General features: G+C 31.8%; 1 protein-coding gene and 3 long non-coding RNA genes across 4 annotated transcripts; all 4 read left to right on the top strand.

The window, feature by feature from the left end:
* The first annotated feature begins 310 nt into the window (after positions 1-310).
* Positions 311-2870, top strand: LOC105323994 (uncharacterized). Its single transcript, XR_010710415.1, has 4 exons — positions 311-1356; positions 1574-1620; positions 1725-1880; positions 1989-2870. It is a non-coding gene; the product is annotated as an uncharacterized lncRNA (long non-coding RNA).
* A 2155-nt stretch (positions 2871-5025) lies between these two features.
* Positions 5026-7622, top strand: LOC117681369 (uncharacterized). Its single transcript, XR_010710421.1, has 4 exons — positions 5026-6280; positions 6599-6645; positions 6755-6904; positions 7045-7622. It is a non-coding gene; the product is annotated as an uncharacterized lncRNA (long non-coding RNA).
* A 4175-nt stretch (positions 7623-11797) lies between these two features.
* On the top strand, positions 11798-13422 carry LOC105334227 (uncharacterized). Its single transcript, XR_010710424.1, has 4 exons — positions 11798-12194; positions 12435-12481; positions 12605-12760; positions 12869-13422. It is a non-coding gene; the product is annotated as an uncharacterized lncRNA (long non-coding RNA).
* Positions 13423-16980: 3558 nt separating this feature from the next.
* LOC136272422 (uncharacterized) lies at positions 16981-19681 on the top strand. Its single transcript, XM_066073967.1, has 4 exons — positions 16981-17508; positions 17802-17848; positions 17949-18104; positions 18237-19681. The coding sequence occupies exons 1-4, from the start codon at positions 17496-17498 to the stop codon at positions 18369-18371; spliced, it is 351 nt and encodes a 116-aa protein (XP_065930039.1). The 5' UTR covers positions 16981-17495; the 3' UTR covers positions 18372-19681.
* The last annotated feature ends 3982 nt before the right edge of the window (positions 19682-23663 follow it).

The following is a 23663-nucleotide window of genomic DNA, read 5'->3' on the forward strand; positions in this document are numbered from 1 at the left end:
CAGATTAATATGTTAAGTATGACTTTCATGAAAAAAATAAGATAGACAGCCATATTGTCTTCGTATTTTTTTATTGACCCTCGTACATCAATAGTCCAAATTCACCAAGTTTTTGTCCCGCCAAAAGAACGGCTATACGGTAAAAAAAAAACCTAGTGATAACTTTACTTGCTTAACTTGCTTTAAAGGGATGCCTAAATATACAATAAAGCATTGAATCATTATTTTTTTAACATTCATTCTCTTTCCGAAAACATGATTTATTTTTAAAAATATCTTGCCTATTAAACGAGTAATGTGCAATTAACGGAAGAGCCATTGGAACAGCCGAATCATGCTGACAAAAATAGTGCAAAGAGATTTGATAACTTATAAGAGAATTTTATTTTTCATTCTGTAATTTGACGAATTTACTTTTGGTATACTAAGAAATTTATCAATTGAATTCATTTTACTTTAGAATATAACATCAGGAAATATTAATCAGCGTAAGTTTAATATCAGGTCGTGATCTGGCTTGAAGTCGCGAGGAGAGTCAGTCATGTTCTTCGAGAAATACTAAAGGAAGACTGTATTCATACGCACCAGATTTAGTGATTGGGTCTTCTGTGTTATACGTAAATATCACTCAAATAAATCAATGCAATTTGATAGGGGGAAAGAAAGTAAATGTAAATATTACAAAATAATAGGTGAAACTGGGGAAAGTTGTGGGGAGTGACAGGCTTCATTCATAACTTCATTTAACCGGTCAACAACTCTGCTCTAGGTCTTCAGATTCATTGGGAATCATTTATTGTCTCAATCTTCATTTTCCCAAAATTACTGCTATGTATGAATATGTATTTTCGTTAATGACTTAATTACCAGAAGTTTAATTTTTGTTTAATGTTGAATTTTTTTGCAATTGAATTATGTTGTGATCATGCAACTAAATGCAGTTTTAAATAGACTTAAATGTCATTTCCTTCCCGGAATGGATTCACCAAACTTCAATAAGATAATTATATGCTGGATTTAATTGATGTAAACAAAAAATCAGTGCTATTTCCTGTTTGTGCTCTACCATTCACCAAACTTCAATAAGATAATTATAAGCTGGATCTAATTGATGTAAACAAAAAATCAGTGCTATTTCCTGTTTGTGCTTTACCATATCTTATGTTAAACTGTTACATGTAGCACGGCAAAGTTTCACGGGTTTCTGTATCTTATTTTATTTCAATATGTTTCATGACATTTAAAATTGCGTTATTTTAAAGAAATGAATTTCCTTAAATTAAACTGTTTTCTGTTGGTCATAGTGTCAAATTGTAAAGCTGAAAATTGTTCCGTTGGGAGAAATGAAAACATGCAGTAAGTGTAACTTTACTAAGTATCAATGGTTTTTTTTTTATGGAACTAATTTTAAACCTCGATTTCAACATAATTTGATAATCTGGGTTGGCGTTTATTCTTAAAACTAAAACAACTCAAATGTGTCTAGCCTAAAGTAGATAATCTTTTAATATTTTGTACAATTGTACTACCGTAATTTATCAATTATTATTACTCATGAGATATTATTTTGTAGAATTCCGTGTTGTGCAAACTTTTATCGGGATAAAGGAGAATGCAAAGGTATTAAAATATATAATATATTATATTTATATTACAAAGAATATATTCCATAAATTTGCTTTCATTTAGCGAACATAAACATGACAATTGTTTATTAAATACAGAATGTCTGCCAGGATATTTTGGAACGAACTGTAAGTTACGTTGTTTTTACCCTGGCTTTGGCAAAAATTGTATGAATACCTGTGACTGCAATAGCTCGGATTGTGACCACGTCAGTGGATGTCAAGGAAATGATACAGAGATTCAGATAATAGCCGGTATGTACAAAATACAAATACACGAAGCATTCAATTTATGTATTCACGAACCGAAATTGTGAAGATTCACATTGTTTAATGAATAGCATAACGTGAATTATTTTTTAGTGAACACGAGGTCATGGGTATCTTTGTTCGTCAACCCGAATTTCCCATGGAGCTACAGTTCTGCAGCTACACCAGACTACTCAACAGAAAAAGAGGAACGTAACAATGACCGAGGTTTGAAAACCAAGAATTCAAAAATGCCAGTTATAATTGTTGGTTGCGTCATTATACTCTTAATACTCGTTAATGGAATAAAATGGATCGCTAAGCCAGTTAAAAAAGCTCATATAATTACAAATACAATGGAAGATAATGACCTTCCAACCGTATATACGGAAATTGACGAAAGATCTGAACAAGAGTCTGAGTCCAACACAATGCGTACTACTGTCACATCAACTTCTTTCATATCTTTGAATGGAATAGAAACTAGACGACCGCAACTTCCGGTCAGGAATACCCAATTAAACTTCTTCTAAAGAGATTATGGTTTTTGCGATAATAAAACAATATACTGTATACATACGTGTATCTTGCAATGCATATCATATCACATTGCCTATATATGGTATGAACTCTTTATTAATTGAAAATGTAACCATTTTTTGATCACAGTCGAGTATTAAAAGTATTGCAAAATGCAAACATGTTCTCAATGGTATAACCGCATCTTTGCTGGCCAAGGATGACGATCCACGGCTATAAACAGAGAAATACGAATGGAGAAACAACTTGGATCGACACCCTTTGCTACCAAAGATGGTTTTCCATTTGAACGAAACACTTTTAGAAATATTACAAAACCCAAACATGGTCCCAATGGTGTCCTCCTTGAATGTAACTCGTTTAAAGGTATTGCAAAAATCCCTGGTCGTATCTCCCTGTATCACTTAGATCCAAAATATTTTATTACTGACAAGACGTACCCATGTAATTTATACTGACACGCAGAAAAATGGTGACTTTATAAAAAAATGTTCTTGTGTACTTTTAATTTGAACACATGTAAAAAAAAATACTTGTTAGGTAAACCAAAATTAACAAGTTGAAAGGAATTAAACAGAAAAAAACCCTTAATGGTTATGCTGATTATTATACTACAATGATAACTTATTATCACATTACATGTATTAAAACTCCTGTGAACATTGCAAAAAATAAGTTGAATCAAGCACATCAACTCTACTGTAGGATTTAAGAAAACAACGTTTAATTATACCGACACGTGCTTAATTGTGGTTTGACTAATTTGTATATAAAAAGCACTTCCTTATTAAATACATATATGCTGACCAATTCTTTTAGATGCTGAATATATCAGAATGTATAGTAAAATAAATTGCTTCCAATAGCTTTACACGTTAACTAAGGCAACACTGCCCGATTTCAGAAACAAGAATTCTAACAACACTTCAGTGAATTTTTCATTAAGAAGGATGTACAGCCATTTTGTACATTTGAGGATAAGAATGTAAATATTTCTTTAAATGGTTTGTTTCTGTCCGAAACTGGCCAAAAATGATGCCAACGATATAAAAGCAATAAATATGAAGTCCTACATGTCATTTTGATCGCAAAGTATACATACAAAAACAGGACATTGCCTTTTTAAGTTTAATCACTTAAAACAGCTGTTGAACTGCGCAAGCACAGACTTATTTTGAAAGAGAGATCGAAACTAATATGGCGACCAAATGCTTTTATGAATTCGTGTCAGCTTTAACTTTAAAAGCAACCATTTGAAGCGTGTTGTGATGCAGGATTACTACACAAAACAACCTTCTTTGCATTAGTTGCATTTCGTGCACATAAATAAAATACCTCTTCACAGTAGACTTTTGATATGTAATTTGTGACCATAACATAAAAAAAAACCCATTGAACATACAGCCAAATTGTGTATAGTAGAGAGAAATCGAGAACTCCAAGGGATCTACCAAGCATTCGGCCATCTTTTTAAATATATAAAATGCCGATAGTAAATTTGTTCGTACATTAAGTTCATGAATGTATCTGTAATACTAAATGATACCAGAATTTCCGTCCAATTATTCACGGACCTGTAACGCACATATTTCAAGCCTATAGAAATCAATGAAATTACAGTTACGCTCATGCCGTGATATGTATTACATATATATATATACTAGTATTTATGTTATTCAGAACAAGTTCAGGAATAAACACAATGCATCGGTATTTGGATTTTTTAAACTTTTGATTCTAACGACGTAAAATTACAATTTAAATTTTTTTTGTTCGCATCTTCAATGCAATATGGCGGCACTTTTGAAGTCTTTATAGAATCCCAATCAGGATAGAAAATTACCAAAGTTATTTTTTTTGACCAAGGAGTATGTTTAATTGGCGATGCTAAATGAGGTAAGTTATGAGTATTATAAATAACACAAAGTTTTTTGTATTTACGACGATTTATCTGTACAAATGTAATAAACATTCGCCAGTTTTAATGGGAATAAAATTTCTTTTAAGGCGCAAGGCTGTTTATAGGCAATGATTTGCAATAACATGCCAAAGACTAGTCATCTTTCTCACTATTCGTATGTTATATGAATAATATATTGGAAAACTCATAAATGTAAAGGGACTCTTAATAAACTTTTTGCCGGGCGAAGTTTCTCTCTACTTTTCCATGTTGCTATCTTGTTACGTTTGTCAATCAATGCAGTCAAGTTAAGGTAATATTCATGTACAAAAATACTGTGTTCCATTCAGCTTTTGATTCAACCATACATATTATGATAATAAACTAAGTGGTTCGAAAATTGTTTACAACTTTAGAATATTTCTTCCGGTTTTGAAAATAAATATCTTTGCGATGTGCGTAACATCTCTCGATGGCTAATTATGTCAGGAAAAAAATCTCTTAGTGATGTATCTCTGATCATGAATCCAGAAATTAATGCCAAGGAAAAAGTATAAGGGAGAAGGAGGTCAATGTTTAGACCATAATAGTACCATCCTTTTTTAAGGCACTTCACAAGAATTTCTGATGACCAATCCTGTATGAATTTACATGGGGAATGACGTTTTCTTTTATTTAAAAAATCATAGATAACAGTTACATTGTAGATACCAGTATTCAAATTCAAACTATAGGAATAGAAGACGGTGAAAATTGACATTGATGACAAAATATGTAGTAAGATTCACCAAAGAGGGCTGAAACATCACAGAGCGCATAAACACAAAGCAAACAGAGGTAATAGATGTTCCCGTTCTTTTACTTTTAGGCAAGCTGATGCAAAAAGAGATCATTTACACACCAGCAGCCCTTAGGTATTAAAATAAAACCGAAATCGTTTTTAATGTGTTAGTTGAAAATTTTATTATCTATAAAATACTATGCATAGCAGAAAACATGGAAGATTAATCAGATTGATTGGTAAACAGGGGAGTTTAGTAGTCTTTGCCCCAAGTTTCTTGGGTTTGAAACTGTTTCATAACTCTGGATCCTTGTGATGTAATAACAATTAGAATACAAAGAAGTTTATATTCTGTAATTGTAGTGTCATTCAAGATAAACCATAGTGTCATTCAAGAAAAACCATATCTGATACCTAACCTTTTAGCCTAATCGTGGTTTTTCAGAAACGTTATTACCAATGAACACAATTTGATTTGCATTATTAAGAACGTTAACTTTATTTTTTAAACACAGAATAATTACTAGATAATAAATTGCGAAGATTAATACTTCGAATATTTTTTGTTGTTGGAGGTAGTAGGGGTATGTAAATTCACTTTTTTTTTTCAGATGCACATACCATTTCTAATGTAAATTATAGCAAGAATTATTACAATAATTAAACAGGTTGTACCTAAATCTAAATGGCAGATGTGGCTTAGATTGAACTGAGGAAAGCAGACGTGCATTGACTAGTCAGAAGACATCTAAGCCACATCTTCAAATCAAATTCGGATCAACTGACTCTGTGAACAACACATCATCTTCAGATTCACTGGAAATTGTCTCGATCTTAAATATATATCTATACCGATAACTTTAATATTGAGCAATAAATTATGGCATGATCATGCCCAAAAAATGCAATTGAATTTAAAATACCATTTCCTTCCCTAAATGAATACATACTACTTCAAAAGGATAAAATTAGCTTAGTTCCTGTTGATGGCTTGATATAACTAGTTTTTGACGTTAAGCATGCTAATAATTTGTGTTTTGTTATATTAACACATTACTATATTTAGTAATTTTATTTTTTGCTACTACAAATGATTTTTCTTTTGATAAGCTGTTTCCCGTTGGTTTTAAAATATCCTATTTGTGAAGCAAGCATAAGTTCCAGTGACAAAAATGAAAACAATCAGTAAGTATAATTACTTCGAATTAGGAGTAACCGAAATAATCATTCTCCAAAATGAACTCATTTTTAAAAATTTGTTTTTTCAACAGATACAGTTTGTCGTTTCTTAATCAAGCAAAATTAAAGGTTGATAAACATTTAATTTACATGTATGTAATGTATACATTTCTTGTTCCAAAGTTTAGTTTAAAAATGGATACATTTTTCATAATATTTTTCCTGAAATACCTTTTTAAATCTGCTTGGTTTTCATAGTTCAGTTCTTATAAAGCAGATATTGATATGTACCAATATAAACAATTTTTCGATGTTTGTTTGTAGGACTCTATGCTATTCAAATTTTTTCTTGGATAATGGAGAATGCAAAGGTAAATAGTAAAAAAAATCATACACGTGTAATAAAAAGATTCATCTAAATATAATTTCAGCAAATTCTAAAAACGCAAAAATGAATATGAGAACACTTTATAAATCCAGCATGCCCATCCGGATATTTTGGAAAAAACTGTTCTACACCATGCCACTATCCTCACTATGGTAAATCGTGCGGGAAAACATGTCATTGTAATGCTACGGATTGTGATCGTGTCTTTGGATGTTTAAGAAATAATTCAGAGACAGTAACAGGTTGGTACATGTTCAAAGATCATTTGCTGATACATGCACGAAACAAAATTGGGAAATTCATGAAGTGTTGAATAAATATTATTACTATTATTATTATTATTATCAGTATGCTAAAAGTACACTGTGGATTTTCATTTTAGGGATCACCAAATCAGATGTATTATCAACAAAAGAAAAATCCGAATATTCAACAGCTCAAACGGAATTATATGAAAAGCAAGAAAATTCCAAACACTCAGCACCTCAAACGGAATTTTATGATAACCAAGGTAACGTGAAAAACGATAATTTAAGAATACCGGTTATAATTGTGGGTTGCGTCCTTATATTTCTAATAGGTGTATATGGATTAAAATGGATTTCAAAGCCAATAAGAAAAACAGGTACGTTTGAATTACCTAGAGAAGATAATGACCCAACAACCGAATATCTGGAAATTAATGAAAAATATGAACAAGAATCCGTGTCCAACACAACCAGTACAACCGCCCGGCAAGGTCTTGAACATCTCTGAATGGAGTAGAAATCAGACTGCAACTTCCGGTCAGGAATACACAATAAATCTCCTGCTTAAGTTGTAAATCTAAAGATATTTTAAAAAGTAATAAAGAAAATTCACATTTTGTTGGTTCATACGCTCGTTCAAAATGGTTAATTTACATACTAACGCATGTTTCTTTTATTTTGTTATGTCTGCATCCATTCTGCCTACTATCAATATATATTTCATTCAGCTTTTAAATCTACAATTTTTGAAAAAAAATATTCTAAGTCTTGTGAAAACTATTTAATTAAGAATGCTTTCCGGACTTTTTGGGGAATATTTTATCACTGCAATGTCCGAAACATATCTCTACGTCTAGTTCTCACAGAATTTTTTTTCTAAGAGTAAAACACAAAATGTTTCTTTTCATTCCGCGAGTTACAGATAATAAGGTTCAAATATCAGCATCCAAATTGTGACACAAAGAAGACACTTCATTTTACCGACTTATGCACAAACACATCATCATTTGTTACCTGTATACGAAAATCATGGTGTTTTATGAAAATCAAATGAAAATCCTAACATCATAAGAATCACTTAATCAAAACAATATCGAATCTTATAAAGTTTAAGTCATTTTTTCTGATCAAATTCTTTATAGGGATATCTGAATCTAGCAAAAAACAAAGCTAGCCATAGCAAACGATTAAAAGAAATCATACGATTGATGATACATGCGTGTTGAATTTTTTATTAATAAGTAGAACGCCGAAAATATGGGGCCGTGCAACTCTTCCCTCTTTCTTACAATGCTTTTATTCTAGTTTCTTTTATGTTCACGTCATTTTCTTACTGCCCTCTCGCTGATGCATTTATGTGCACACTATAACATTCTAATACATATGTACACATTATAAAAAAATTGTTATTTCATATCACCAGCCAAATTGCTAACCGAAAGTACTCTTTTTAATATGAATAAAAACCGGAGGCGTCAAAACATGGGTGTACCTTAATAAACCCCACAAACTCAGACAGCTAGGATACGAGTGAAATTTTTAATTCATTACCAGACGGTTGTGAAGTTTTTGTAAATAAAAGACTATTAAAACCTGGAAGTGCGAAATTATACTATGTTAAAAAAAATAAAGACTTATACTCGGTAACTATAATAATCATACATGATAGTCTAAGAGTACACAAGGGTGATTTAATAATTATATAATAATCACAATTTAGTTACAATTTAATCGGAATGTACTTTTTAATAGTTTTGTAAAACTTTGTTAAACCATTATAAAATTGGTGTGAAACTTCATTTCAGGCTAGTATGTTATATAACAAACAAACCAATGCAAACACATGATCACCTAACCCCTTACACTTTAGCTTAGTGTCAATCTTCCGTAAGGAAGGGAGGGGTCAGCTTATATATGTTTTCTTATACGCTAAGAGTAAGGAAGGTGAAGTTTTCCTTTGGGAAAAAGATTTAAAACCAAAAGTAATTTCTAATTAAGTACGCAAGTACTCCTAAAACTCAGTCAAGTTCTCAAGAGGGAGACTTGACACAAGTGAATTATATATGATGACTGCTCTTCTCCTCGGGTCCTTCGTGATTTTTTAAGCCGTTTCTCATTACTTTGAAAGAAGAATAAGTTGATTATGCTTGTTAAATCACGTTTCCAGTCTGACGTTTTCTTGTCCATGTCATTTGAAGATCGTGTTCGAGTGGAATAAGACCGTATGTTTACTTCAGGTAAGAATAGTCATTGTATATTTTATATAACTAAAGAGTGAATATTCCTTATATCTATACATCGTATCATTAATATTATACTTCAAATTATTAGTTTATATTTTATTATGTATGTAACGTCTTCCCTTGACGGTTTATTTTTGTCGTATAATAGTAGTACTGTCGCTGTTTTTAGGTGTTTTATTTTTATTTTTAATCAATCATTGGTGTCTTGCATGTACATGTATATTATAGGAACAGTGCAATACGATTTTGGGGGTGTTTTAAAGCATGGTGTGATAGCTTGCTTCTGGTTTATAGATTTATAGAGAGAAATGAGCAGAGGTAGAAAGAACGACACTGACAGCAAAACAGAAGAAAAAGAAAACAGAGAAGAAAATGAATACAAGTATACACTTTACTGGCAGACATTTACAACCTACCGGTGCGATTACAAAACAAAGTGAAGAAAGTTATTGTAATTCTTTATCCACGTCACCAATGTTTCTTACAATCATAATATTAGGAGCAACGGTGTTTTTTCTTCTGTTGATAATCGTGATCTTAATCAAAAAAATAAAAACCAGTCATAAGACATTCTCAGATGCGGTGGACTCAAATTGCGAGATTTCCCGCGGAAAAAGAACTTCCGAGACACAGATAACACAAGCAAAAGTTATTAATCAGAGACAAAATGTGATCAGGAAAAAACACTTTGGTCGATTAGTCCTTCCTGCTTCGTCTAATCTTTTAAACTTATGTCAGGTGTTCCCTAGTTCTTATGAAGGTTCGGGTGAATACGTCGACCCGAATGATCCCTACATCAATACAAATGATCCCGAATCCGGTCCAAATGACATTGACACCAAACCTAAGTATTTAGAGGTCTTGGCGGAGTCGCACAACACAAGCACTGAAGTTAACGGCTTAAGTTGTCGACATCTGCGGGTGCCAATCTGTAAATGTTCGGCATCAGGATACTATAACGTACGGTGCAAAACCTGCCAGAGAAAAGGAAAGTCTAAACCAAAATATGACGATATAAATTATTGATTTTGTTAGTTTTATTTTAAAGGAGGCTGGATGGTCAACAAATTGAGAATCAGATATTCGAAAACTTCAAAGATATGATTTGTTTAGCATTATACTATTATTTTGTAAAGAAAAAATCCAAATATCTTACCTTTTAGATTTTGGAAGTTTTCTAGATCTTCTTCTAAAGGATAGCAATGCAATTTTAAACTTGTCATGACCACCGATTCCTCTTAAATACGCTGTGTACAATTTATTTTACAATAAATACAATACTATAAAGAATTAAGAATTGATATTGACTACAAAATAAAGGATATACATGTATTTAAACTGATTTTTTAGCTTAAGGAGGCTGGGCGGTCAACAAATTTTCAAACCATCCAATCTATCTTAAATTCATATATATATTAAACTATGAACTTCTATTTGGTAAGGATAACTTTCATAAAATTTGAATATTTTCTTCAATCTTTTACACAGCTCATGTTTTAAGGTGACCAGTATAGTCTTAAGATGGCCACGAATGTCTATCATTCTTTAGCAATTTCTTTTTTAAGTGCACTTTTCTGTAGCTTAAAATCAAACAGAAGCTTAAAAGAAAATTAATAGAAATTATTTGAATATGTATTAAAAACTTAAGGATAAAAACTATCATCACTAATTTTTATATGCAATAAAAAGATATGAATGATGTAAATGTAATTGCTCTATGTGTCGAAAAATTAAACATGCATTTAAAGAAATATTCACAAGACGAATGATCTTCCAGATTGAGATATATCATATCAATAAAACATAAATCTTGTCCGCGTGTACTGGCCCGTAAGTGCACAAAAATAAAGTTCCGAGTGGAATAATGCACTTCATGATGATCAAAAGTTTAAAAACAGAGAGAGAGAGAGAGAGAGAGAGAGAGAGAGAGAGAGAGAGAGAGAGAGAGAGAGAGAGAGAGAGAGGCTCATCTCTTTATTAATGTGTGACTCTTAAATGACATTAGCAAAGTGATACTATTTGCATAACAGAAAAAAGGAAAAATAGTATTATTGACCTGTGACTGTGCATGACCGAAGTTCCTGAGGTTTAAGACAGGTTCATAATTTTAAGTCAATGTAATAAATAATTAAAAATACAAAATATAAAGTAACTTGATATTGGGTAACGTGTGTTTTACATCAGTCTTGAAATTTAGTTAAACTAAATGACTATTCTTTGCAAGTAACCTTTTAACTTAATCGTGCTTTTTTCCAGAAATATTACTACCAATGAACACATCCTAATTTGCATAAGGTTTCCTTTTGTTAAACATCAAATCCTTTGTAGATCAAAATTAAAATATAGTCCTCGTTGAAAATGCTTCAATTTGCTGTGTAAGGCTGCGCAAAGATAAATATACACTTCAAAATAGTAACTGGAACTGAGCAAAGATTTGGAGAGTGACATGCCTCAGTCATATCTGCATATCCGGTTCCAGTTCTAATCAACTGACTCGGTGAACAATTCATTTCTCTCTTTTTTCAGATTCATTGGAAATCATTCATCATCACAATCTTTATTTTTCCAAAACTTCTGCAATGTACATATGTATATATATATATATATTATTATGTATTTAAGCTAATGACTCAATTACCCGAAGTTAAATTTTTGTTTAATGTTAAATTCTTTTGAAATTGAATTATGTTGTGATAATGCAATTGAAAGCAGATGTATGCAGACTTAAATATAATTTCCTTCTCAGACTGCATTTACCAAACTTCAATAGGATAACTATATGCTGGAGTTGATTGTTGTAAACAAAAATTCAATGTAATTTCCTGTTTGGGTTATTAAATAGTTACATGTAGCATGACAGAGTTACATGGATCTCTGTTATGCGTATATATTGTTTAATTATCATTTTAATTTATATATAAACATTTTTGTGACATTTTTAAGAAAATGAGTTTCCTTTTGATAAACTGTTTTTTGCTGGTTATAAAAATGTGCAATGGTAAAGGTGGTGATTGTTCCAATGAGAGAAGTGAAAACAACCCGTAAGTATAGCTTTACTTTGGATCAATGTATTTATGCCTATACGATATATATTTTTTAATGAAACTGATATCAAACCTCGACTACTATACATGTATTATTTGATAATCTTGTTTGTTGTTTATTCTTTAAAATCACATCAACGCAAATGTGTCTAGCCTAAGTTATATTATTTTTGTATGTTTTATACATTGTATTGCTGTTATATTGTCAATACTCAAAATATTACCGCTACTTTGTAGGTTTCCGTGTTGTACAAACTATTATCTGGACGAAGGAGAATGCAAAGGTACATGTATTAAAATATATATAATTACAATATATTTCATTATATATTATATTTATATCATATAGAATATATTCCAACTTTCATTTAGCGAAAATAAACATGACAACTGTTTATTAAATACAGAATGCCCGCCAGGATCTTTTGGAATGAATTGTCAGTCACGTTGTGTTTACCCTACTTTTGGGAAATTTTGTTTGAATACCTGTACATGCAGCAACTCTGATTGGGACCCCGTCAGTGGATGTCAAGGAAATGATACAGAAATTCAGATAACAGCCGGTATGTACAAAATACAAATACACGAAGCATTTAATTCATCTATTCATGAAGCGAAATCGTGAAGATTCACATAGTTTAATGAATAACATAAGGTGAATTATTTTTTAGTGAACACGAGGTCATGGGCATCTTTGTCCGTCAACCCGATTTTCCCATGGAGCTACAGTTCTGCAGCTACACCAGACTACTCAACAGAAAAAGTGGAACTAAACAATGACCAAGGTTTGAAAACCAAAAATTTAAAAATGGCAATTATAATTGTTAGTTGCGTCATTATACTCTTAATACTCGTAAATGGAATAAAATGGATCTTTAAGCCAGTGAAAAGGGCTCATATTAATACAAAAGCAATGGAAGATAATGACCTTCCAACCGTATATACGGAAATTGATGAAAGATCTGAACGAGAGTCTGAGTCCAACACCATGCGTACAACTTTCACATCAACATCTTTCACGTCTTTGAATGGAATAGAAACCAGACGACCGCGACTTCCGGTCAGAAATACCCAAAGAATCTTCTGCTAAAGAGATGATGGTTTATGCGATAATAACACAATATACTTTATACATACGTGTATCTTGCAATGCACATCATATCATATTGCTTATATATGGTATGAACTCTTCATTAATTGAAAATGTAACAATTATTATGATCAAAGACGAGTATTAAAATATTGCAAAATGCAAACGTGTTCTCAATGGTATAACCGCATCTTTGCTGGCCAAGAGTGACGATCCACAGTGTTTGTCTATAAATAGAGAAATACGAATAGAGAAACATCTTGGATCGTCACCCTTGGCTAGCAGAGATGATTTTCTATTTGAACGAAACACTTTTAAAAATATGACAAAATCCAGACATGGTCCCAATGGTGTCCTCCTTGAATGTAAGTCGTTTTAAGATATTGCAAAAATCCCTGGTTGTATCTCCCTATAAGAACAGACCCATGAAATGCTGATAGGACGTAGCCAGATAATTTATATTGAAACGCAGAAAAATGTTGACTTAAAAAAAAAATTTCACGTGTACTTTTAATTGAATACATGTAAAAAAAAATACTTGCTAAGTAAACCAAAATGAACAAGTTGAAAAGAATTAAACAGAAAAAAACGTTAATGGTAATACTGATTACTAAACAACAATGATACCTTATTATCACATTGCATGTATTAAAACTCTCCTGAACATTGCAAAATAAAGCACATTAGCTCAACTGTAGGATTTAAGAAAACAATGGTTTGACTAATTTGTGAATAAAAAGCACTTCCTTAAAGAAAACATATATGCTGACTAATTTCTTTAGATGCTAAATATATCAGAATGTTTAGTAAAATAAATTGCTTGAAATAGCTTGAAATAGCATCCGTTAATTAAAGCGGCACTGCTCGATTTCAGAAACATGAATTCCAACAATACTTCAGTGAATTTTTATTAACTGTTTAGACATTGGGAGATGATCATGGCCATTTTTAGGCTGCATTAATCTTTTTGAGAAAAAAGCTCTAGATGAAGAAAATGGAAAAATTCAAATTTTTAAAGCAGTATACTTAAAATATTTTTTTCAGTAAATGACAGTGTATGGCGTAAGGAGAATGTGCGGTCATTTTGTACATTTGAGGATAAGAATGTTAACATTTCTTGAACTGGCTTGTTTCTGTCCGAAATTGGCGAAAAATGTTGCCAAAAGATATAAAAGCAATAGATATGAAGTCCTACATGTCATTTTGTTTGAAAAGTATGCATACAAAACAGGACAATGCCCTTTTAATCACTTAAAACAGGCGTCGAACAGCACAACTGCAGACTTATTTTGAAGGAGCAATCGTAACTAATATGGCGACCAAATGCTTTTATGAATTCATGTCAGCTTTAAAAGCAACAGTTTGAAGCATGTTGTGGTGCATGATTACTACACGGAACAACCTCCTCTGCATTTAGTTACGTTTTGTGCACACGAATAAAATACGTCTTCACAGTGGACTTTTGATTTGCAATTTGTGACCATAACTTAAAAAACCATTGAACATACAGCCGAATTTTGTATAGTAGATAAAAACGAGGACTCCAAGGGATCTACATCATTTACAATTAAATTAATCTTTTTTTACAAGCATTCGGCCATCTTTTTCAATAAATAAAATGCCGTTAGTACATTTGTTAGTACATTAGGTTCATAAATGTATCTGTAATACTAAATGATACCAGAATTTCTGTCCAATTATTTACTGACATGTAATGCACAGGTTCCAAGCCTGAAAATCAATGAAATTTCAGCTATGCTCATGCCGTGATATGTATTACATGTATATACTTGTACTTATTTTATTCAGAACAAGCTCAGGAAAAAACAATGCATGCAGTATTTGGATTTTTTTTAACTTTTGATTTTAACGACGTAATATTACAATTAGAATATCTTTTTGTTCGCGTCTTCATATGCAATATGGCAACACTTTTGAAGTCTTTAGAGAATCTCTGCCAGGATAGAAAACTACCCAAGTTATTTTTTTGTCCAAGGAGTTGGCTTAATTGGCGATGCGAAATGAGGTAAGTTATAGATATTATAAATTACAGAAAGTCTTTTGTATTTACGACGATTTATTACATACTTGATAAAAATAAACGTTTTTTGCATATTTGATACAGATGACATCACAAAACTCGTTTCGGCCTCCTGGGTTGATACAAGTTATCAGTCCTCTAGGGCTGATCTGGATCCGTATCATACCCCTTTCGAAACCTCTCTGCCTTTTTTCATTTGTGCGTGTTTACAGACTAAAACATAAAACATTTGTTACAGTCGATATTTTTAAGCGCTCTTAAAAACTCCCAAAGCTACCAAGTGTTTTGGAACAATTATCTTTTAAAACCTGGGTAAATTCCGGTTCTAAAGCTATATGTTTGTCAAAACAATTAGATCTCATATTTTCATTTAATATATGTACAGACTACTTTCAAATGATAGTTAAAATCAATTTATTAAGTTGCTTTCTTATCAATTAATAAAGGATGAAATAAATATAAGAATAGACACCCTTTTTCACCTTTTCCATATCACAGCCATAATCAGTCCAAGACTCCAATATCTGATACTGGCTGTAATATGGAAAAGAGTATGTATTATTTTCTATCTATCTGTACAAATATATTAAACATTCGCCAGTTGGAATGGGAATAAAATTTCTTGCAAGGCGCAAGGCTGTTTAGGAACTGATTTGCAATAACATGCCAAAGACACCATATTTCTTACTATCCGTACGTAATAAGAATAAGATGTAGGCAAACTCATAAACGTAACGGGTCTCTTAATAAACTTTTTGCGTGGCGAAGTTTCTCTCTACGTTTTCATGTTGCTATTTTGATTGGGTTGATAATCAGTGCAATAAAAATTGAAAATATATATCTTTGCGATGTGCGTAACATCTCTCGATGGCTAATTCTGTCAGGGGAAAAATTCTCTAAGTGATGTGTCTGATTATGAATCCAGAAATTAATACCAAGGAAATGATACAAGGGAGAAGGAGGTCAATGTTTAGACCATGATAGTAACATCCTCTTAAAGGCACTTCACAAGAAATCATAGATACCAGTTAGACACCAGTATTTAAATGACAAATATACTCTAACTATAGAAAACTGACATTGATGACAAAATATGTAGTAAGAATCATCCAGGCGGACCGAAACATCTATGAGCGCAAAAATACAAAGCAAATAGCGGTAATAGTTGTTCCCGTTCTTTTACCTTTAGGCCAGCTGATGCTCAAAGAGATCATTTACATACCGGCGGCCCTTAAACATTAAAAAAAAAATCAGAATCTTTTTTTAATGTGTTAGTTGAAAATATGATCATCTATAAAATACTTTGCATAGCAGAAAACATGGAAGATAAATCAGATTGATTGGAAAAAGGGAAGTTTAGTAGTCAATGCCCCACGTTTCTTGGGTTTGAAACTGCATCAAGATTCTGGATCCCTGTGGTGTAAAAAAATTAGAATTCAAAGTTACATTTACATGATATTCTGTAACTTATATCCTGTGTCAGTCAAGATAAAATACATGACCACACCTGATACTTAGTGAAAGGGACATTTTAACTTAATCGTGGGTTTTCCAGAAATGTTATTACTAATTAACACAATTTGATTTGCATTAGTAGTGACGTTTATTTTTTAAACACAGCAAGAAAGTGTATCATCATTAGTGCAATAATTAAACAGGTTGTACCTAGATCTAAATGGCTGATCTGTCTAACATTGAAGTGAGGAAATCAGACGGGGATTGACTAGTCAGAGGACAACATTTAAGCCCATCTGCAGATCAAGTTTTGACCAACTGACTCTGTGAACAGCAAATCTTTTTCAGATTCACTAGAAAGGATGTCTCGATCTCCATGATATATTTACATCGATAACTTTAAATTTGTGTAATAAATTATGGCATGATCATGCCATACAAAAATGCAATTGAATTTAGAGGATCATTTCCTTTTCTAGATGAATACATACTACTTCAAAAGGATATAATTATCTTATTTCCTGTTGATGGTTTGATATAACTAGTTTTTTAATTTGAGCATGATAATGTTTTGTGTTTTGTTATATTAACACATTACTAAATTTAGTAATTTATTTATTGCCACTAAAAATGATTTTTCTTTTGATATGCTGTTTCCCGTTGGTTTTAAAATATCCTATTTGTGAAGCAAGCATGAGTTCCAGTGAGAAAAATGAAAACGATCAGTAAGTATAAATATTTTGAATATATACATAACCGAAATAATTATTTTCCACAATGAATTTATTTTCATTTTTTTCACCGGACACAGTTTGTCGTATTATATCAAACAAAACTAAAGGCTGAGAAACGTATAATATACATATAAGTTCGGTTTAAAAGTGGATAAATTTTTCATCATTATTTTTGTTTAAAAACCTTTTCAATTCTGCTTGGTGTTCATAGTTCAATTCTTATAATTCATTCATGTATATACTAATATGTACCAATAAAACACTTCTTCGATGTTTGTTTGCAGGACTCTATGCTACCCAAACTATTTTCGGGATAATGGAGAATGTAAAGGTGAATAGTAAAAAATCAGACAGATGTAATAAAAAAGATTAATTTAAAAACAGATTCAGCTATTAAAAAAAATGAATTTGACAACACTTTATAAATTCAGCATGCCCATCCGGATATTTTGGAACGAACTGTTCTAAACGATGCCCCTATCCTTACTATGGTAAATTGTGCAAGGAAGTGTGTCATTGTAATGCTACAGATTGTGATCATGTCTTTGGATGTCAAAGAAATAATCCAGAGATTGAGACAGCAACAGGTTGGTACATGTTTAAAGATCATTTGCAGATACATGCACGAAACAAAATTAGGAAATTCATGAAGTGTTGAAAATATTATTAATATTATTATTACCATCATGCAAAAAGTACAATGTGGATTTTCATTTTAGGGATCACCAAATCAGATGTATCATCAACGAAAGAAAAATCCGAATATTCAACAGCTCAAACGGAATTATATGAAAAGCAAGAAAAACCCAAACACTCAACCTCAACCAAATTATATGATTACCAAGGTAACGTGAAAAACGATAATTTAAGAATACCGGTTATAATTGTGGGTTGCGTCCTTATATTCCTAATAGTTGTATATGGATTAAAATGGATTTTAAAGCCAATAAGAAAAACAGGAACATTTGAATTACCTAGAGAAGATTATGACCCAACAACCGAATATCTAGAGATTAATGAAATATATGAACAAGAGTCCGTGTCCAACACAACCAGTACAACCGTCACAGCAAGGTCTTGAACATCTCTGAATGGAGTAGAAATCAGACCGCAACTTCCGGTCAGGAATACACAACAAATCTCCTGCTTAACGAGGCCGGGTCTAATTTGTTCTGCCCTAGATTTTTGAATGAAATTGTTTACATGAATGTCTACTGATATATTTATTATTTTAAGATATAAAAAATAAGACATTTACCACACCGTTTGTTTACGGGGTCATCTCAAAGTTTGTTAATTTTTAACATAGGACCCTATGGGATTTTGCTTAAAATGCATCAATTATTTTTTTACATTTTTTACATTTTTTTTTAACTTCTGCCCTAGGGATTTCTTTTTCTGTTCTACATATTGAAGTTATTGCTAAAAGGCATCAAATGGTCAAATTAAAGAAACCTTTTACCTCCTGGTTTGTTCCAGGGGTGTTATCAAATTGTTTTTGTATGCCCAATTTCCCATATTTGTCAGATAATGGCTATTTTTTATTTGACAAAGGCAGAATGGTGATCTTTATAGTAATATTAAAACATTCAGACATAGTTAAGTAATAAATAAATACATAACATCACATATTAAGGGTCATTGATATAAAATACATGGTTACTGTCTTGAAATATACAGTGAATTTAACTATATTTAGGCGGGTTAAGAAAACGTGGCAGAGGGATAGGCTTGCTAAACCCTCTTCACGTTTTCGACCCGAGCCCAAATATAGCTTATACTTCGAGACATTTATGCTTATTTCACAATATAACATTAATTTTACACATCAAAGAGCTATTTTTAACAAATTTCGATGAATATCTGCAGTTGAAACAATCACGCCATGGCGTCAACCAAGCAAAAAGATGACGTCACAATACAAATGAAACGCTGTGCGAAAGCGTGCGTACTCGATCTGTACTCGGCCTCGTTAGGTTGTAAATGTAAAGATGTTAAAGTAATAAAGAAGATTTATATTTTGTTGGTTCATGTGATCGTTCAAAATGGTTAATTTTCATACTAACGCATGTGTGAAAACTATTTAATTAAGAACGCTTTCCAGACACTTTTGGGAATAGTTTATCATTGCAATGTCCGAAACATATATCTACGTCCAGTTCTATCAGAATTTTTTTTCTAAGAGTAAAAACACAAAATAATCATACATATGTTGGCTTCTTTTCATTCCGCGAGTTACAGATAACAAGGTTCAAATATCAACATCCAAATCGTGACGCAAAGAAAACGATCTCATATTTTATCAACTTATGCACAAACACATCATCTTTTGTTACCTGTATACAAAAATCATTGTAATTTATGAAAATCATAACATCATCAAAACCACTTAATGAAAACAATATAAAAGATTTCAATACAAAGAATGAAAAAATAACCCCGATAATAATCAACACACAACCTTGCAAAAAATTAGAAAACACCTGAAATGTCCTTTTTTTCCGGAGATATCGCAAAATCTTTTAAAGTTTTAGTAATTTTTTCTGATTAAATACTGTAAAAGAATATCTGAATCTAAAATAAAAATAAAAAGGATACACAAATAAAGACCCCCCCCCCCAAAAAAAAAAAACTCATTAAAAATTACTTGCAACCATATATTTTATCATACATCATTATACACATAATTGCCCATGCAAGTAGATTTTGCATCATAGTCAATTGAACTTGTTTACCCTCTTTTTTGTGATATCAAGTTTTTTTCAATTAAGCCAGTCATAGCAAACTTAGAAATAAAGGGTAAAATGAATCGAGGAAGTAAATCTAATAATATTAACGATTTAAAAATAATCATTTGATTGATAATACATGCATGTTGAATTTTTTATTCTTATTTACAAGTAGAACGCCGAAAATATGGCTGTGCAACTCTTCCCTTTTTCTAACAAGCTTTTTTTCCAGTTTTTTTTTTTGTTCACGTCATTTTCTGACTGCCCTCTGGCTGATGCATGTATGTGCACACTATAAACAATCAAACATACTAGTTTATATGTACACATTATAAACAATTTGTTATTAGTATTTCATATCACCAGCCAAAGTGCTAACCGAAGGTTCTTAGTTAATGTACTGTAGATGAGCAAATAATCACGATGGTTTTAATTTCACTATGTTTGCGATTAATTACTTTTCTGCTAAATTAAACCCAGCGTAAATTTTAACATAAGTTTTTAAAAAAACTTGTTAATGCTTATACTTTGATCAACTGGTTTTCTTGAAGCCTGAACTTAAAGCCATCGCGATTGGTACTTTTTGATTAATCGTGAAGTTTTAACACCGTGGAATTAAAACGACTTACAGTAAATGAAAACCGGAGGCGTGAAAGCACGGGTGTACCTTAATAAACCCCACCAACTCAGACAGGTACGACACCAGTCATTTTTTAAATTTATTACCAGACCGTTGTGAAGTTTTTGTAAATAAAACACTATTAAAATCCGGAAGTGTGAAATTATACTTGTATCCGGTAACTATGATAATAAAAAATTATAGTCTAAGAGTACACAAGGGTGATTAATAATTATATAATAATTATAATTTTAGTTACAATCATATTGAAATGGACTTTTTAATAGTTTTGTGAAACATTGTTAAACCATTATAAATAAAATTGGTGTAAAACTTCATTTTATACTAGTATGTAATAGAACAAACAAACCCACATACGTGATTAACTAACCTCTTAAACTTTAGCTTAGTGTCATCTTCCGTAGAGAAGGGAGGGGTTAGCTCATGTATAAGTTCTCTTATACGCTAAGAGAGGGAAGGTGAAGTTTTTCCATAGAGAAAAAGATTTAAGGTGGCTCACTACACCATAAAATATTTTCTCAAATCAGCAGAAAATTACTTGATTATGAAAGATATCATAGTCTAATAGGAAATTACTTGATTATGATAGATATCATAGTATAATAGGAAAAAAATGTGCAATTTTGGATGAAAAATTACATTTTCGAAAACGTCTAATTTAGCAAACATGAACAAAACCTCCAGGCGGATTCGAAATTATGATCTGCTGATCATAAGCCCAAGAGAGAAGAATGAGTTGATTATACAAAATGTACTTGTTAAATCACGTTTCCGGTCTGACGTTTTCTTGTTCATGCCATTTGAAGATCGTGTTCGAGTGGAATAAGACCGTCTGTTTATTTCAGGTAAGAATAGCCACTGCATAGTAATTATAACTAAAGAGTGAATATTCCTTATTTCTATACACCGTATCATCAATATTATACTTCAAATTATTAGTAGCATATATATGTTGTTTATGTATATCACAGCTTCCTTTGACTAGTTGTTTTTTTATCGTATAATAGTAGTACTGTAGCTATTTTAGGTGTTTTATTTTTATTTTTTTTAGTCATTGGTGTCTTGCATAAACATATATATCATAGGGACAGTGCGATACGATTTTTGGGTGTTTCAAAGCATGGTGTGATAGTTTGCTTCTGGTATATAGGTTTTCAGAGAGAAATGAGCAGAAACAGAAAGAGCGACACTGACAGCAAAAGAGGAGAAGCCGAAAACGGAGAAGAAAAGGGATACATTTATACACGTTACTGGCAGAAATTTACTAATGAGATTACAACCCGAAACGTCATTCGAACACCCACAGGCGCGATTATAAAACAAGCTGAAGAAAGTAATTGAAATTCTTTATCATCCACGTTACAAATATTTCTTCCATTCATAATATTAGGAGCAACGATATTTTTTCTTCTGTTGATAATCGTGATCTTAATCAAAAAAATAAAAACCATTCCTAAGACATTCTCAGATGCGGTGGACACAAATTGCGAGATTTCCCGCGGAAAAGGAACTTTTGAGACACAGACAACACAAGAAAAAGTTATAAATAAGAAACAAAATGTGATCAGGAAAAAACATTTTGGTCGAGTGGTCCTTCCTGCTTCGTTTAATCTATTAGACATTGTTCAGGTGTTCCCTAGTTCTTATGAAGGTTCGGGTAAATACGTCGACCCGAATAATCCCTACATCAATACAAATGACCCCGAAGCCAGCCCAAATGACATTGACACCCAACCTAAGTATTTAGAGGTCTTGGCGGAGTCGCACAACACAAGCACTGAAGTTAACGGGTTTAATTGTCGACATCTGCGGGTGCCAATCTGTAAATGTTCGGCATCAGGATACTATAACGTACAGTGCAAAACCTGCCAGAGAAAAGGAAAGTCTAAACCAAAATATGACGATATAAAATATCGATTTTGTTAGTTTTATTTTAAAGGAGGCTGGGCGGTCAACAAATTTCTAAACCATCCAATCTACCTTAAACTCATATATATATATATATATATATATATATATATATATATATATATATATATATATATATATATATATATATATATATATATATATATTAGGGATGTCAACGAGTACCCGGTTAACCGGGTACTCGATCAAACGTCCGAGTATCGAATACTAAAATCAGTACTCGGTTACTCGGATGTATATTTTTAAATATTTCTAAGTTTATTTAATAATGCATTAAAACATCAGTTTTAAAACTTAAAATGTCCATTGCACTTGTACATACAGTAATTAAGATTTTCTGCTAAATGACCGTTATCGCCCGTGGCAGTGTTTATATAGTAATTATCGTGTCCAAGCCCCAGTTACCTAGCTTTTATCACCTTTGGCTGTATTCTACCCTTATTTCCCTTATTTCTGACTTACTTTAATGATTTGTTTTCACTGAACATCGTTTATATAGTCTTTTATATAAATTAGATAGCACACAGTAGAGAAAATGACCTAAAATGCCACCACCGACTTCAAAGGTCTGAAAATATTTTAAAAGAACTGAAGAATAAAAAAACCGTAAAATGTCAGCTGTGCGAGATAAACTTATAAACTTATCCTATACGGGGGGGGGGGGGGGGGACGACAAACATGTTAAATCACATTCGTAATAAACATCGTCTTGAACAATTCATGATTTTATTTCTTGTGAGTATCCTGCGTTTATCTTAGAAACTGGACTCGGATTAACAAAGCTTCACAGTAGACTATCTTCTTCTTGTGTTGATCACATAAAAAAACCCACTTTGAACGATTTATGA

The sequence above is a fragment of the Magallana gigas genome, chromosome 2 (assembly GCF_963853765.1).
Source record: "Magallana gigas chromosome 2, xbMagGiga1.1, whole genome shotgun sequence".
NCBI lineage: Eukaryota > Metazoa > Mollusca > Bivalvia > Ostreida > Ostreidae > Magallana > Magallana gigas.